At 43.5% G+C, this 13,955-nt stretch overlaps 1 protein-coding gene across 1 annotated transcript in view; it reads left to right on the plus strand.

Moving 5' to 3' along the window:
- ALK (ALK receptor tyrosine kinase) overlaps nucleotides 1-13,955 on the plus strand; it is a 738,293-nt gene that overhangs the window by 630,508 nt on the left and 93,830 nt on the right. The window contains exon 10 of the mRNA XM_036872826.1: nucleotides 11,850-12,019. Coding sequence (XP_036728721.1) covers nucleotides 11,850-12,019 — 170 coding nt within the window. The remainder of the gene's footprint in view (nucleotides 1-11,849; nucleotides 12,020-13,955) is intronic.

The following is a 13,955-nucleotide window of genomic DNA, read 5'->3' on the forward strand; positions in this document are numbered from 1 at the left end:
CACTTGGCTATGTTACATTAAAAAACAAGCCAAAATTCTTAACTAGAGCCCTCAAACACCCTAAATCTTTGTACACCTAGGAGAAAGAAACCTTCCCTTAGTCTGGGGCTAAGGGAGGGACCCTTAATAACTGTAAAGTAACTAAAGGAGTACAGTAGCGCCCCCCCCCATATCAATGGAGGATACGTTCCAAGACCCCCAGTGGATGCCTGAAACCACAGATAGTACCAAACCCCATATATACTATGTTTTATCCTATACTGACAGGGGGGTAGTGTATACAGCATGGATACACTGGCCAAAAGGATGATTCATGTCCCAGGCGAGACAGCGGGTCAGCAGGAGATTTCATCATTTTGTTCTGCTACTCAGAACGGTGTAGAATTTAAAACTATGAATTGTTTATTTCTGGAATTTTCCATTTAATATTTTTGGACTGCAGTTGACCTTAGGTAACTGAAACTACAGAAAGGGAAACCGCTGATTAAGGGGACTACTATATTTTTTAAATAGTGATCCCCTCCTGTGTGTCTGGCACTGTGCTAAGCATCTCACTCGCATTATCTTATTAACAAAACAGACTTGTGAGGAATTGTTATCCCCATTTACTGATGCAGAATCTGGGGCTTCAAAAGCTTAAGTAACTTACTAGTCACCCTTGCTAGTGAAAGGCAGAGCCAGGATTCAAAACAGGTCTGTCCAACTCCAAAGCCAATCCTGCAAACAATCTAAGGTCCCTGGACTAGACTTAGGTCACTCAAGTCAGTCAGTCTCCCTAATTGGGAATAAAAATGCCTGTGTTACTTGCTCGAGGATCAGATGAAAATAGGAAAACTCTTTGTAATCTCTACAATATTTTATGAATGGCAGAAATTATTATTATCCGTCTTCTTACTCTGCATAGGCATGAAGAATCCATTGCTGACCTAAATTCAGACGTGATACGTTCTTCTTTCTCCTCTGGGTCAATTCGCAACATGCAGACAGCTTGGGAGTATTATTTTGCACAGTTCCTAGTATTAGCACCAGGGAGATGTGCCCAATGACCCTGCTTCATCACAATTCATTGATTAATTGTGCAGCTTCTCAATCGTGAGTATAACCTTGATGCAGGATAAGCGCAAACAAAGAGACTCCTCGTCGATTCTCAAGGTCCAACAAATATGGCCCTACTGAGATTTGGAGTCAAAATAACTCTTACCTCAGTACCTAGAGCTGGGAAGCCACTGGAACCTAGCATTCTGTCACCGCTTACTGTAATGTGGTTGATGCTGCCAGAACACCGGCTAAGGGGCTAAAGTAATCAGCAGCCATTGCGATTACAGTCAGACATAGTTAATGTAACACCTTTGAGTCACTCAGAATTAATACCTCAGCCATTACCTGATGAAACTGAGGCACAGAAGAATTACTGTCAAGGCTCACGGGTGTGAATAAAGTCCTCCTGGGCACTTGGCAGAGATTTGGGTCCGATTCCAAGTCCACCTGTTGATCATACGCCCTTGTGGCTCCCACTAGTGGTGATCGTTGTAACACGTTCATGTGGTCCACATGCACGGCCAACCAGTTGAAAGCACACTCTCCCCAGCTGTCAGGGAATGAACACTCCCCCGGTGGCTTTGCGACTTGCCAATACGCTCGTGCCTGGAGTCCACTCTCTTTCTGATGGCTGTTCGTGAAGGTTGTAGGAATTTCATTTCACAGAGTCACTCCTGTTCCCCAGCTGAAGGATTTCAAAGCTATTTCTCAGCATCATCTCTATCACCTACAGAGAAACTGAGGCACAGACGAGGTTGTTTGCCCAAGATCACCTCATTACAATGTAACTCAAAAGAAAATATTGTTTTCTCCCCACAAGACTGGGAAGATAATTCTATAGGGAACCTGGAATATAAAACACTGGACTGAAATTTTTAATACAGCATCCTTCATCCTGTCCTATTCTGCTTTTTGTGAGCTGTTTATCTCTGACGTTGTTCCCTGCCTGCTTTTTCCAATACAGGAAGAAGGAACTAACATTGATAAATGTATTTGGTAAGCTGGGCACTGGGCTCACATAATCCTATTAAAGTCTCCTAGTGGCTCTATAAGGAGAGTACGGTTGGCCCCATTTCACAGATGAAGACTGAGGCCCTGAGATATTATGTCATAAATAAAGACAGAAATGTTCTTTCTGATTCCAGAGCCACCATATGACCGCACCTCATTCCCCCAGAAGCTCCCACCTTCCCTTGGTCTTTCTTGCAAAGCCCACAGTTCAGGCCAGAGAACCTGATCCTCCCCAAAGCGGTGAAAAGACGGCGCTCTCTTCTCCCACTTTCCAATGATATCGGAATCCTCCCTTGATGCCTTTTTTAATGCAGCGTTTATTGTTTTTTCTGATTACAAAAATGCTCTGCATTCATTGTAGAACATTAGGAAAAACTAAAGAAGAAAATTGAAATTGCCCACAGTCTTACCCTCCAAAGATAACCCCTGTTACCATGTTTGTAAATTTCTTTCCAGGCAGATAAATGTAGATTTGAGCAGAGGCATAGATAAAGGGTTTATACAAATTTGGTATCATACCGTATAAGCATTTTGTGTCTTCTTCATTACTTAATATTGTATTTTCCTAGATCAATATCATTCTTTATAAATATGCTTTTACCCTAAATTTATTCATTTTGTTCTAGTTATCAAAAGTAATAGATGTTCATTGTAAAAAATTTAGAAAAGAAAGAAAATACCAAAGAAGGAAAAAAATACCCGTAACTTCGTAACTTCACCAGCCAGGGATCCCATGGTTATTATTTTTGTATATAATCTTCATTGCTTCTCTTGCTGTGTTTTTACAAAGGGGGCATGTGGATGTCCCTGGCTGGGTGTTCTCTGGCCTCAATGTGATGCCTGAGAAAGAAGGAAAGACATGGGGTGCTGTTTTCAGAAAGGATCTCAATCTTTCAAGCCTCTTACATGGCCAGGAATCCTTAAGCCTCTGTAATTGCAAGTATTTCCCAGCATATTTTATTTGCTTGTTATCAGAAATCCGCATCTGGCCTGCTTCTTGCTGAATTGGGTTGATTTTTCATTAGGCTATTTATAGCTAGAGGGTTGGTGTTTATTTTTTCTGGGTGAATTAGAAGATGGTGTACAAAACACTGGGTTTTGCAGTGAATCAGTACTCTCAGTTAAAATTAATAAGACCACATTGAAACCAAGGAACTCTTAAAATTACAAATTCAACCAAGGGAGAAAAGGGGGTGGTGGGAGGAATTGGGAGATTGGGATTGACATATATACACTATTGATACTATGTATAAAATAGATAACTAATGAGAACATACTGTATAGCACAGGGAACTCTACTTAATGCACTGTGGTGACCTAAATGGGAAGGAAATCCAAAAAAAGAGGGGATATACATATATGTATAGCTGATTCATTTTGCTGTACAGTAGAAACTAACACAACATTGTAAAGCAGCTATACTCCAATAAAAATTAATTTAAAAAAAATAAAATTACAAGTTTACACCCAGAATTAACAGCCCTGTTGCATCTTAGATTGGGAAGAAGCTTTAACCTCCATTCAAAGCTTGGATGTCCTTGACGACATCCCCAATCCTGGCCATCCAGTGAGTGCTGGGTGACCCATAGTGTGGGGAATATCGAAGGAGTACCCACCCCACCGCCACAAACAAGCTCATTTCTGAGCATCTCAGTCTGTTAAAAAGTGTTTTCTTCTGTTTAAGTGAAATACGCACTAGAACATCCATTCTTGGTTTTGTCTCTACTGCTAGAATACATGCAGCCCTTCAGAAATGCAAAGTAACGTAGCACCTCCCCCTCATGGCATTTCCTATATTTGGGGGTGCTGCATGCTTATAGACGTTATTTGATACCATTGAGTCTCTTTTGTCCAACTTCAGCCTAAATTCCATACTGATTTTTTTTTTTTTAATTGGTTCAAGAGAAACTTGTGAAGTTGCCATGAGGTATGCATAGCAAACAGGGGGCATATTCTAGGCATAAAATTGCAGTCATTACCTCTGGAGGAGGAAAGGGCCATGAGAGAAATAATGGCATTAGGCCTAGCCACAAGGCTGCTCCTGCTTTACATACAGAACTTTAATTACTAAAATGACAAACACTGGTAGCACATAATGGGAAAGTCTATTGGGCCCCACCAAGAGGGAGGGAAAAATGGCCCAGAAAGGGCGGGCTGGAGCCAGAAAATCCAATTGCTGGTGGCGTGCTCCTGGCGTTGTCTCTTTTCACTGGTCTCATTTGTTGTCTGCATATAAAAGGGTTTATTAGTCAAAAGCTGTCACTTATAACCTATATCTATTAGAATGGATCTAGAAAGGATCAAAAATTTTATCGTTACAGGTTCCGACAAGTGTTACTTCCCATAAATATTATGTACGATTTGTATAAGATTTCCCATATTTGTGTGAATACATTCGAGATACACCACACACACACACATACACACATTTGTGACAATTAATTGTCTGGCAGAGGCAGAAACAAAGGTTGTAAATGGTTTAAAATGCACTATCTCCGTAATTCCCCCAATATGAAGATGCTTCTATGATAAGATCTTATTAAAATATAAATTCTGATTCAGCAGGTCAAGGGTAGGGCCTGAGACCCTGCATTTCTAACAAACTCCCAGTCATGCCAACACTGCTGGTCCACAGACCACACTTTGAGCAACGAGTATCTAGAAAACCTTCACAATACACACCCAAAAGATTTATGTCTTACCGTAATATGTTACATGTGTATAGCTCTACAGATATGGTAGAAGGAACATAGAACCTAGTATGGAATCCAGGTCTGCAGCATATGGGCTTAGTGACCATGCATGACATACTTAACCTCTCTAAGCCTTAGATTCCACATCCGAAAAATGGGTATGATAATACGTACAGGAAGGGATGTTATGAGTGTAAAATGAGACAGCATATGTATGAGTGCCTAGTATAGCTCTCTAATATTCAATAAAAAGTCAGTTAATGCAGGAATATATTGCAGACGTAGAAAATGGACTTGAAGACATGGGGAGGGGAAGGGTAAGCTGGGACGAAGTGAGAGAGTAGCATGGACATATATACACTACCAAATGTAAAATAGATAGCTAGTGGGAAGCAGCTGCATCGCACGGGGAGATCAGCTCGGTGCTTTGTGACCACCTAGAGGGGTGGGATAAGGAGGGTGGGAGGGAGACACAAGAGGGAGTGGATATGGGGATATATGTATACGTATAGCTGATTGACTTTGTTATACAGCAGAAACTAACACACCATTGTAAAGCAATTATACTCCAATAAAGATGTTAAAAAAAAAAAAGTCAATTAATGAAGTGCTTTATCCTGTAGGCCACCCAGGATAGAAATTGGTCTCATTAAGATCAAATTCCAGGAGTGTTTTTTGCCTACTCTGGGTACCTGAACCTGACTGTCAAGATCAAACCAGGTCTACCTGATTTGAGTATCCATATATAATGATATCAAAAGGGTTATTTAACCTAAGACTATATAAAGAAAATGGAAGACTTCAAAAAGGACTTCAGCCTTCAGTCTGTTCTGGGAATCACATATAGTTGCTCTATACACTTAGATACAAGTAATTAATAAGGGATATTCTGTAAGAATTGATATCAGTCCTCCAGTTCTTCTATTTAAGAAATTGTTGAGGACCTTATCCTGTAGGTCCAAGATGATAGTTCTGGTCCTGTTTGCATCCTCAGATCATCCCTGCTCACCCTCAGCCCACGGATCTCTCACTCTCAAGGTCATTCTCAGTCTTTGCCCAAGGATTGTGTGGCAGCCACATGAAGACCCTCTGCTGAGGACTGTGTCCTCCCCCACTGCAGGGCAAACACTCCTTCTGTACCTTGGTGATGGTGAGCACATCATAAGCCATTTTTTAGCTATTTAATAATTGCCTTTTACTCAAAGTCCAAGATGAAAATGGACCCCTCATCGAGAAGGCCAGGCTGCTTCCTGCACTAAGTAGCCCCATCTTCCCAGTGGTCTCAGCCTAGGCTGCACTTTAGAATCGACTGGAGAGATTTGAAAAACTGTCAGTGCCCAGGACCTACCCAAGGCCAATTAAATCAGAATATCTGGCGGTGGAGCCCAGATGTGGGTAGTCCTGAAAGCTCCCCAGGTGATCCTAATCTGCAAAGCATGTTGAAAAACCACAGGTTTAACCATTTCATTCACTATATGTGAGCTCTACTTTCACATTCTGTAGTTCACTCAATCTTTATAAGCACCTTTTAAGGCCAGCAGGGATGGTATGGTTATTATCACAAGTTTGTCTGTAAGAAAATAGAGGTTCAGAAGGGGTAAGTGGTTGGCTTGAACTCATACAGTTAATTCTTTCTGGCCTTGGAGAACAAACTCCAAGTTATCCCATTGTCAACAGGCAAGGAAACAAGGATAGTCTGACAAGCCACCTGAGAATGAATGTTGATACAAAGAGCAGTTGCTTCTGGTGTGTTCTGGAAAGGAAGTGGGATGAGTGATAGGAGCAGAGGGGCAAGGCCCTAGAGGCTGCTCTCTAGTTCCATGCTTCTCTGCAGATTTTGATGCAGTAGGTCTGGGGTCGGCCCAGAGATTCTGAATCTCTAACGAGTTCCCAGGTAACATGGATGACACCAGCCTGAAGAGCACTCCTTGAGTAGCAAAGCACTGACTGACTCTTAGAGGCAGAATCTGGAATCACTGGGGGGTAAGTACAGGTGAGAAATGGTTAAGTGAAAGGCTTTAGGTTCTGCACTGCGTGTATCTTGAGAAAGAACAGCATCTGCCTGGTTACCTCATCTTACCTAACACTCAGTGGATGAAAAAAATAAATGGCCGAAAAACATGCTTTACTAGCTGCTCACTGGCTGCCAGCAGGCAATCTTATTCCAAACCTTTTGCATCCATTTCTGGAACTAGACTTTGCTGAAACTCGGACAGTACACACCTTGGCTTGAGTTTGGCTATAGATATATGTTTTCTAAATAGGTGGTAATATTGTAAGATGAAAGTTAATTTTTCATTCTTCTATTTATTCATAGCACTAAACTGGATTAAGCGGCTGTCTTGACCCAAGTCCTGACTATCTTATGTCAAGTGTCTTGTCTTGACTGTCTTATGTCTTCACTGTCAAGTGGCTCTGCTTACTTTCCCTTTTGCTGTACTCAGCACAATTGCAATTACTCATTTAAGTTCAGACTTCCTGACTAGACGATAAGCTCCTTGAGGGCAGGGAAGATATGCATAATGTACAGCACAGAGTAGGTATGCAATAAATATTTGTTGAATGAATGGATCGTCATCTCTCTCAAGGACTGATACCCAGAGGGAGCCCGGTAGACCTCTTCAGGAGCTAAGGATGCCATCCTAAGCACCATCCCTTGGCAGCCAGCCCAGTTCTCTCTTGCCCAGACTTATTGTCATAGAATATAGTGCAGGAAGATGGAGAAAGCTCAGCAGTCACTGGTCTATGGCCCCGTGTCTATTGTATAAGACAGGACTATATCTCACCGACATGCTCATGCCACTAGCAGAATCTACTTCAAATGTAGTTTCCTAAGAGCAACTGAGAACTATACAGTTTGCCTACAGCCAGTTGGCTGCGAAGTGGGTAGACCCTCCCCCCTTTCCTGGAACCTGACCCCTGGAAGGCAGGTAAATGCTAAGGAGCTTCACAGGATGCAGAGCTGGTTTCTGTCCCTGAGAGGGGAACCTGGTAAAGAGGAGGGCCTTCTTGTATATGTATACATTTTTATTCCTTCTTACATTGATCAGCTCCTACCATGTGCCTACACTTGACAACGACTGTGAATTCAAGGTGAATAAGACAGTCTCTGCCTTGAAGCAACTTGTGGCCCAAGGGGGATGAGGGTAGGAGGGAAGACAAGGCAGCAGAGCTACACCCCGTGACGGTCCCACCAGCCTCCGTTATAAGAGTTCAGACAAGGGGGATGTCATTTCTAAGACAGATTATAAGAAATGGCTCCATGAACAAAAAAAAAATGATTTATTTTTTAAGTGGCAAGAAGGAAAGAAGAGGTAGAAGAAATGGAAGGATCAAAAGCACAGAAGCAGAAAAACGCATGGCAGGTGCAAATCTGGCATGTAGACCTGTGGGGGGAATCTAGGAACCCACACTCATTTAGCCCCAACCTGTGGACTCCTGGGTGAAAACTCTGGCAGTTCCCACGACTTATCTGGTCACTCTAAGGTAATACAGACCTAACGTCTCTTCAAAACCCAAAACACAGGCGTATTGAGAAATCAAAATTCCCATCCCATCAAAACTTCTGTCTTGCTTAAAGTCAGGGCTTCTTCCTTTCCCCTCCCCCTACCACTCTTGGCCCTATTGCAGATTAAAAGCCTGGAATCAGGGAGAGGGTGATCATTGACCTCTCTCTTCTTCATCCAACTCTCCTCCTCTTCTTGCTAACTTCTGACCCTTCAGGATCCTAAGTGCAGGGAAGGAGAAGAGGTAAGGAGAATAGGGAAGCTCTTACTTGGCCCAGACTGTTGTAGTGATCTGTGTTGGTATTCTCCAGATGTGACAAGTATTTAAGGCTTACTATTTCTCACAGGGGGCACTTTTGCGGTTTGTTTGGAGGTCTACCTTTTCCCCCAGTCCCTCCACTATGGCTGGGAATCTTTTGCCTTGACTAGGGCATATGTGTATCCCATCCAGGTGGTCACTTACTGCCTACTCTGCCTTTGGGCATCTCAGGACACCTGCAGCTTCCTTCTGCTGAGTTCTATTTACCCCTCCAAGCAGCCCTTGCAGGCAAGATCTAAAACTACTGACATGGGCTCCTTTGTACACGGCCCCCTCTAGTGTAGTTTATGTGCAGCCCTCATGCATTTTTTTTGCCCCAGCAAACTCTGGGAGTGCAGGCCACCCAAAATTGTCACTTCTCCCTTGTTCTGCCATCAGAGCAGCTAACCACCCTCTTGTTCATACTTTAGATTTTCCAGGTGAGAGATTGGCACTAATCCACTGTGCTCCCAAATTGCAGGGGGTAAATATTGAGTACTTGATATGGTGGCACTAAAACTACTCTCTCTTGAGCTGGGATGAAAAGGGAGCCTTCTTCACAGGAAGGTGAAGTGAGGTGGAACTCATGATACACCAGAAGCACCTTCCCAAAACTCTCTCCTAGTAATCAACCACCAACTTTTTTATATCCAAAGTATGGTTGAGGGATTAAGAAATGTGTACCCTATTTTCATCCACGTCTCTTGAAAGCCCTGTATCTCGCTATGCTGTCAGACTTCCCATTGAAATGTAATATCTATTGCCTCAGGGCTTGAGCCAAATTTCCTTTTTAATATTTTGTTCCACTATGTATTATCTCATCTAATTGTCCCTATAACCTTGTAAGGTAGATAAAACAATTCCCTTCTTAGAGAATAGAGAACTGAGCTTCAAATTTACCAAAGTGGCAAGAACAAGTTTTGAATCCAGATCTCTCAGACTCTAGAGCTCTTAGACCATCCTAGGAGGATACATGTGGCTCAGCAAAAGTACTTGATAAATATCCATTGAATGACTAGAAAGTTGATTTGTCTAGATTATAGAGGAATGTGAATGGCTTGATGTTAATTGATAGGGAGGGAGAAACCATTGCAGAGTCACAGATGGCAGTGATAAACAGGAAAATGTGACAGAGATATACAGAAGAATTTGGAAGGGAGAAAGAATGGATAGGGAGAGGCACTTTTGGAGGCTATGGAAAGAGTACAGAGAGCAAGTTATAGAGGACATGGTGAACGTTACTTTAGAGTAATGAGGATAGAAGCCAGATTGAAGGAATTTAGAGAGAGAATGGGCGACAAGGAAATAGAAGCCGTGGTTACGTACCAGTTATCCAAAATGTTAACATCTGAACGGAGGTACAGAAATAGGTTGCAAGCCAGAGGAGCTAGCAGGATCAAATAAAGAATATTTTTCCAGGATAGGTGAAACCTGATCTTGTGGGTAAGTAGAGGAGCCAGAAAGTAGAGAGACTCCAAAGGTGCTGACGAAAGGAAGAGCTGTAATTGAGAGCAAGGACCAGGGTAGCAGGGTGGAGAGAAGGGGTTAGAAGAAAGTGAAGGACACATCTTCCTGTAAGACAGGAAGGGAAGAGAGAAGGTGGATAAATAGATAATTATGCTGTGAAAAAAGAAGAGGTTGAAGGAGATTGTACCTGATACAGTAAATCTTTATCAGTAAAGTAGGAATCAAAATAATGGATCGGGAATTGGGGACCAGGAGGTGACAGCATCAGTGATTGAGGAAGAGTTTGAAACACCCATTGTGCTATGTGTGTTAAGAAATCAACTGTGGAAATCACCAGTGGATGAATAAGTACCATGAACATGAACCATCCAGGACATTGAGGTTCAACAGTCCAAATCAGCAATATTCTGTGGCCAGGGAGCAAAAGGAGAAAAAGCATGTAGCAAGCATCGTCCCAAGCTGGTCGCTGCAGGGTAATGAGCTGAGGGCTGACAGGGCTTAGTTAGCAAGAGTAGGATTAAAATTTCCAGTCATGGCATCCAGACTGCCCAAGAAAGCCAAGTGGGACCAGTGAACAAATTTAACAGATTTGTGAGATTATCCTGGGACATGCAGTGGAGACAAGTATTTGCTACACTGGATTTGGGAAAGTGGGAAAGGTATAAGCGAAGAGGTTATGGTTATATAGACCAGGCTTACCAGGCTCAGGGGTGGCCTTCTTAGTGAAGGGTTGGTATGCAACAGAGCGGGAAGTCTTCTGCTTCAGTGCCTCATGGTATGTAACCTCTTTGATCAAATTGTGAGTCAACCATGGGTTTAGAGACTAGGAGAAAAGGAGTAGTGGTTTACAGAGAAGCATGTCTTCAAACAATGAGAATCAGAGAAAAGGAGGGACCATAGCTGATGAAAACTCCAGGTTGCCATAGGACATAATTTATCTTCCTTTCTATAATAGCCATTTTTATTACAGGATCTGAACAGGAATATTTAGGACAATGATATGCTGTAGTTGTCCTAAGTTTTAAATGTTGTTTATAGATTGTCTATCAAATATACAACCTCTATTATTTTAAACACAAAGACCAGAGACCTTGTTTATAGTATATACTGCCTCTGGGCATGACTGTACTTAAACTTTCTGAGATAGATCAGTTACAGTTCCCTTTCATATGTCTTAGGGTACAATGTCATAGAAACCTTTAATAAAGACACAATAAAAACATATAATTATATGTTGCTTTAGGCAAAGTGTGCACCCTCATTCTGAAAGATACCACATTAAAAGATCTTTATAGGTAGATTCTTATCTCACTTTTGCCCACCAGTGGCCACAGGTATCAAGTCATAGGGTCTCCAGTTAGCTAAGACATGACATGGTACCATTCAAATAAGATATTACACTATTTGGGGAAGGAATAAAAATCAATGATACCTAAATCGCTAAAAGAAATTGAATCACAAAATCACTTGCCCAAGGTCACAAAGTGAATTGGGACCACAGACAATAATCTTTGGGTCCTCTTTAGGAAGTTCATTTAATACCCTATTGATCTCGATATACCCTTAGAGGCAGAATCTTGTGAAGTTTAGGATGATGACATCAACCTGAACAAAGTTCCGAAATTGCCCATCAGTTTCCCCCTCCCAGCTCCTTGAACCTTGGTGAAAGCCACTTTGGGAGACAGTGAGCGAGATCAGGCTGTGGGTGACCAGCTCTCCTCATGGGGAAGACCTTGGCTGAGTCTCCAGCAAAATCCTTGAGAATTCCAGGAAGGTGAGCTACCGTTTCCTTTCAACAGTAACACCTAGTCCTTCTGGCTCTTCTCTCCCTTGCAGCTCCGAATGTCCTGGCTCATCCGTGGAGTCTTGCAGGGAAATGTCTCCTTGGTGCTGGTGGAGAACAAAACCGGGAAGGAACAGAGCAGAATGATCTGGCATGTTGCCACCATGGAAGGCTTGAGCCTGTGGCAGTGGACGGTGCTGCCTCTCCTTGATGTGGCCGACAGGTGAGCCTTTACCCAGCCCCATCAATCCCTTTTCCTCTATCGGCCAAAATGCAGAGGGGAGCCTTGTCTTCCCTCCCCCTATTCCTTCTACCCAAGACACACATCCAGATGTGCACAGACACGTGCACACACAAATGTGCACACACACACTTCCTGCAGACTTACAGGAAGCACTGAGTTTCTCTGAGGGATTTCCATGCTAATGAGATGAGTATCTCTCACACCTCTGGCCTGGCCTGATTGGCTGCCTACAGTATCTGTAGGAAAAAGTAAAACTGAACAACTCATATGACCCCCAAAGAATAATCAGGCTTTATATGTATATGGCATTTTCTCTTAATTAATGGATTTTTGCCTTACTTTTCCATTTGACATTCTATTTATTCCTTATTAACAATAAGAAAACCTGTGACATAGGTGGGACAGGCCTTATGTATCCTCACTCCTGCCCTTTTACAGGGTTCTCCTTCACTGAGAACCAAAGAGGTGAAGCACCAGTAGGTTGGCACTGGAGTGAAGACTGGCGCTCTGGCCAACCCCAGTCCAGCGCTCTGTGGCGTCTGGTCCCCAAAGCAGGTGGATGAGAAATTCTTCAGTAAACAGGGAAGTGCTTTTACCAAAGGCCCTGATTCCTAGTTAGATTCTAGGACTAATGTCCTTTGTAACCTTGAACTTCTCTGGACCTCAATTTCCTCATCTTTAAACTGAGAGGGTTGGACTAGAAGATCATTAGCTCCGCGTGGCTCAGTAATGGAGCAGTAACTTCTCTGCGCAGCTGCCACTTGTCTCCCCAGGATGGCACCAGTCTGCCACCTGCAGTCGGCCTGGAGCAAGCAGTGCCTGACCCGCACAGTTGCTCACGTGATGCTCCGCTGTGTCCCACTGAACCCTCGACAGTTGGTGCTGGTCTGTTCCAGACCAAAAAGTGACGGGGAGGGAGGGAGTCATTTATATAAATGGGACAGAAAAATGGATCTGGAAGGGATTTTTTTTTTTTTAAGATGGATTGATTGATTGCTATGTTGGGTCTTCGTTTCTGTGCTAGGGCTTTCTCTAGTTGCGGCAAGTGGGGGCCACTCTTCATCGCAGTGCACGGGCCTCTCACTGCCGCGGCCTCTCTTGTTGCGGAGCACAGGCTCCAGACACGCAGGCTCAGTAGTTGTGGCTCACGGGCCTAGTTGCTCCGCGGCATGTGGGATCTTCCCAGACCAGGGCTCGAACCCGTGTCCCCTGCATTGGCAGGCAGATTCTCAACCACTGCGCCACCAGGGAAGCCCTGGAAGGGATCTTTAAGCCATCTTTAATAGGCTAAATGTCAAACCCTACGATCCAGAGCAGCCTCTGCTTTTGACTCCCCAATACATTCAAATTGCCGTTCTAGTGGATCCTTCGAAAAATGAGGGCAAAGGGCTTAAGGCAAAGTGGAGGGTGATGCCAGTTGGCACACAGCTTTGTAAATATATAGCTGGGTCTCACACTCTTCACCCAGATTTCAGAGTCTGCTATTTCCAAGCGCTCGTAACTCAAGCTGTGCTGTCATAGGAAGATGCCATCAGCCTCTGAGCAGCAGCTTCCCGCCCCTTCAGATGTGTGTGGGTTAAAGATCAAAGCACTTGGACATCCCAGGGCTCAGTGCTGCCCCCAGGACAGATGGATTTAATTAAAATGGAGGAAGGGGCAGTGTGGGCGCCCTCACCATAGACTAGTCTTTTGTCCTTCGGGATTGCGGGGGCTTGTGTGCCGGGGATGGGGAACAGGCGGGTAATGCCAGAGTCCTCCCTCCTGGGAAATGCTAAATTAATTCAGATGAATCAAAAGGGTTTTTTTCTCCTCAATCCAGCAAGTCCTCTCTCTTTCATAGCCACTCCAGGGGATTTAAGGCAAGTAAGATGTTGACTCTGTTCACTCCCGTCGGCTAGAGTTTTGTTTGAAGGAG

This window comes from Balaenoptera musculus, chromosome 13 (genome assembly GCF_009873245.2).
Source record: "Balaenoptera musculus isolate JJ_BM4_2016_0621 chromosome 13, mBalMus1.pri.v3, whole genome shotgun sequence".
Lineage (NCBI taxonomy): Eukaryota > Metazoa > Chordata > Mammalia > Artiodactyla > Balaenopteridae > Balaenoptera > Balaenoptera musculus.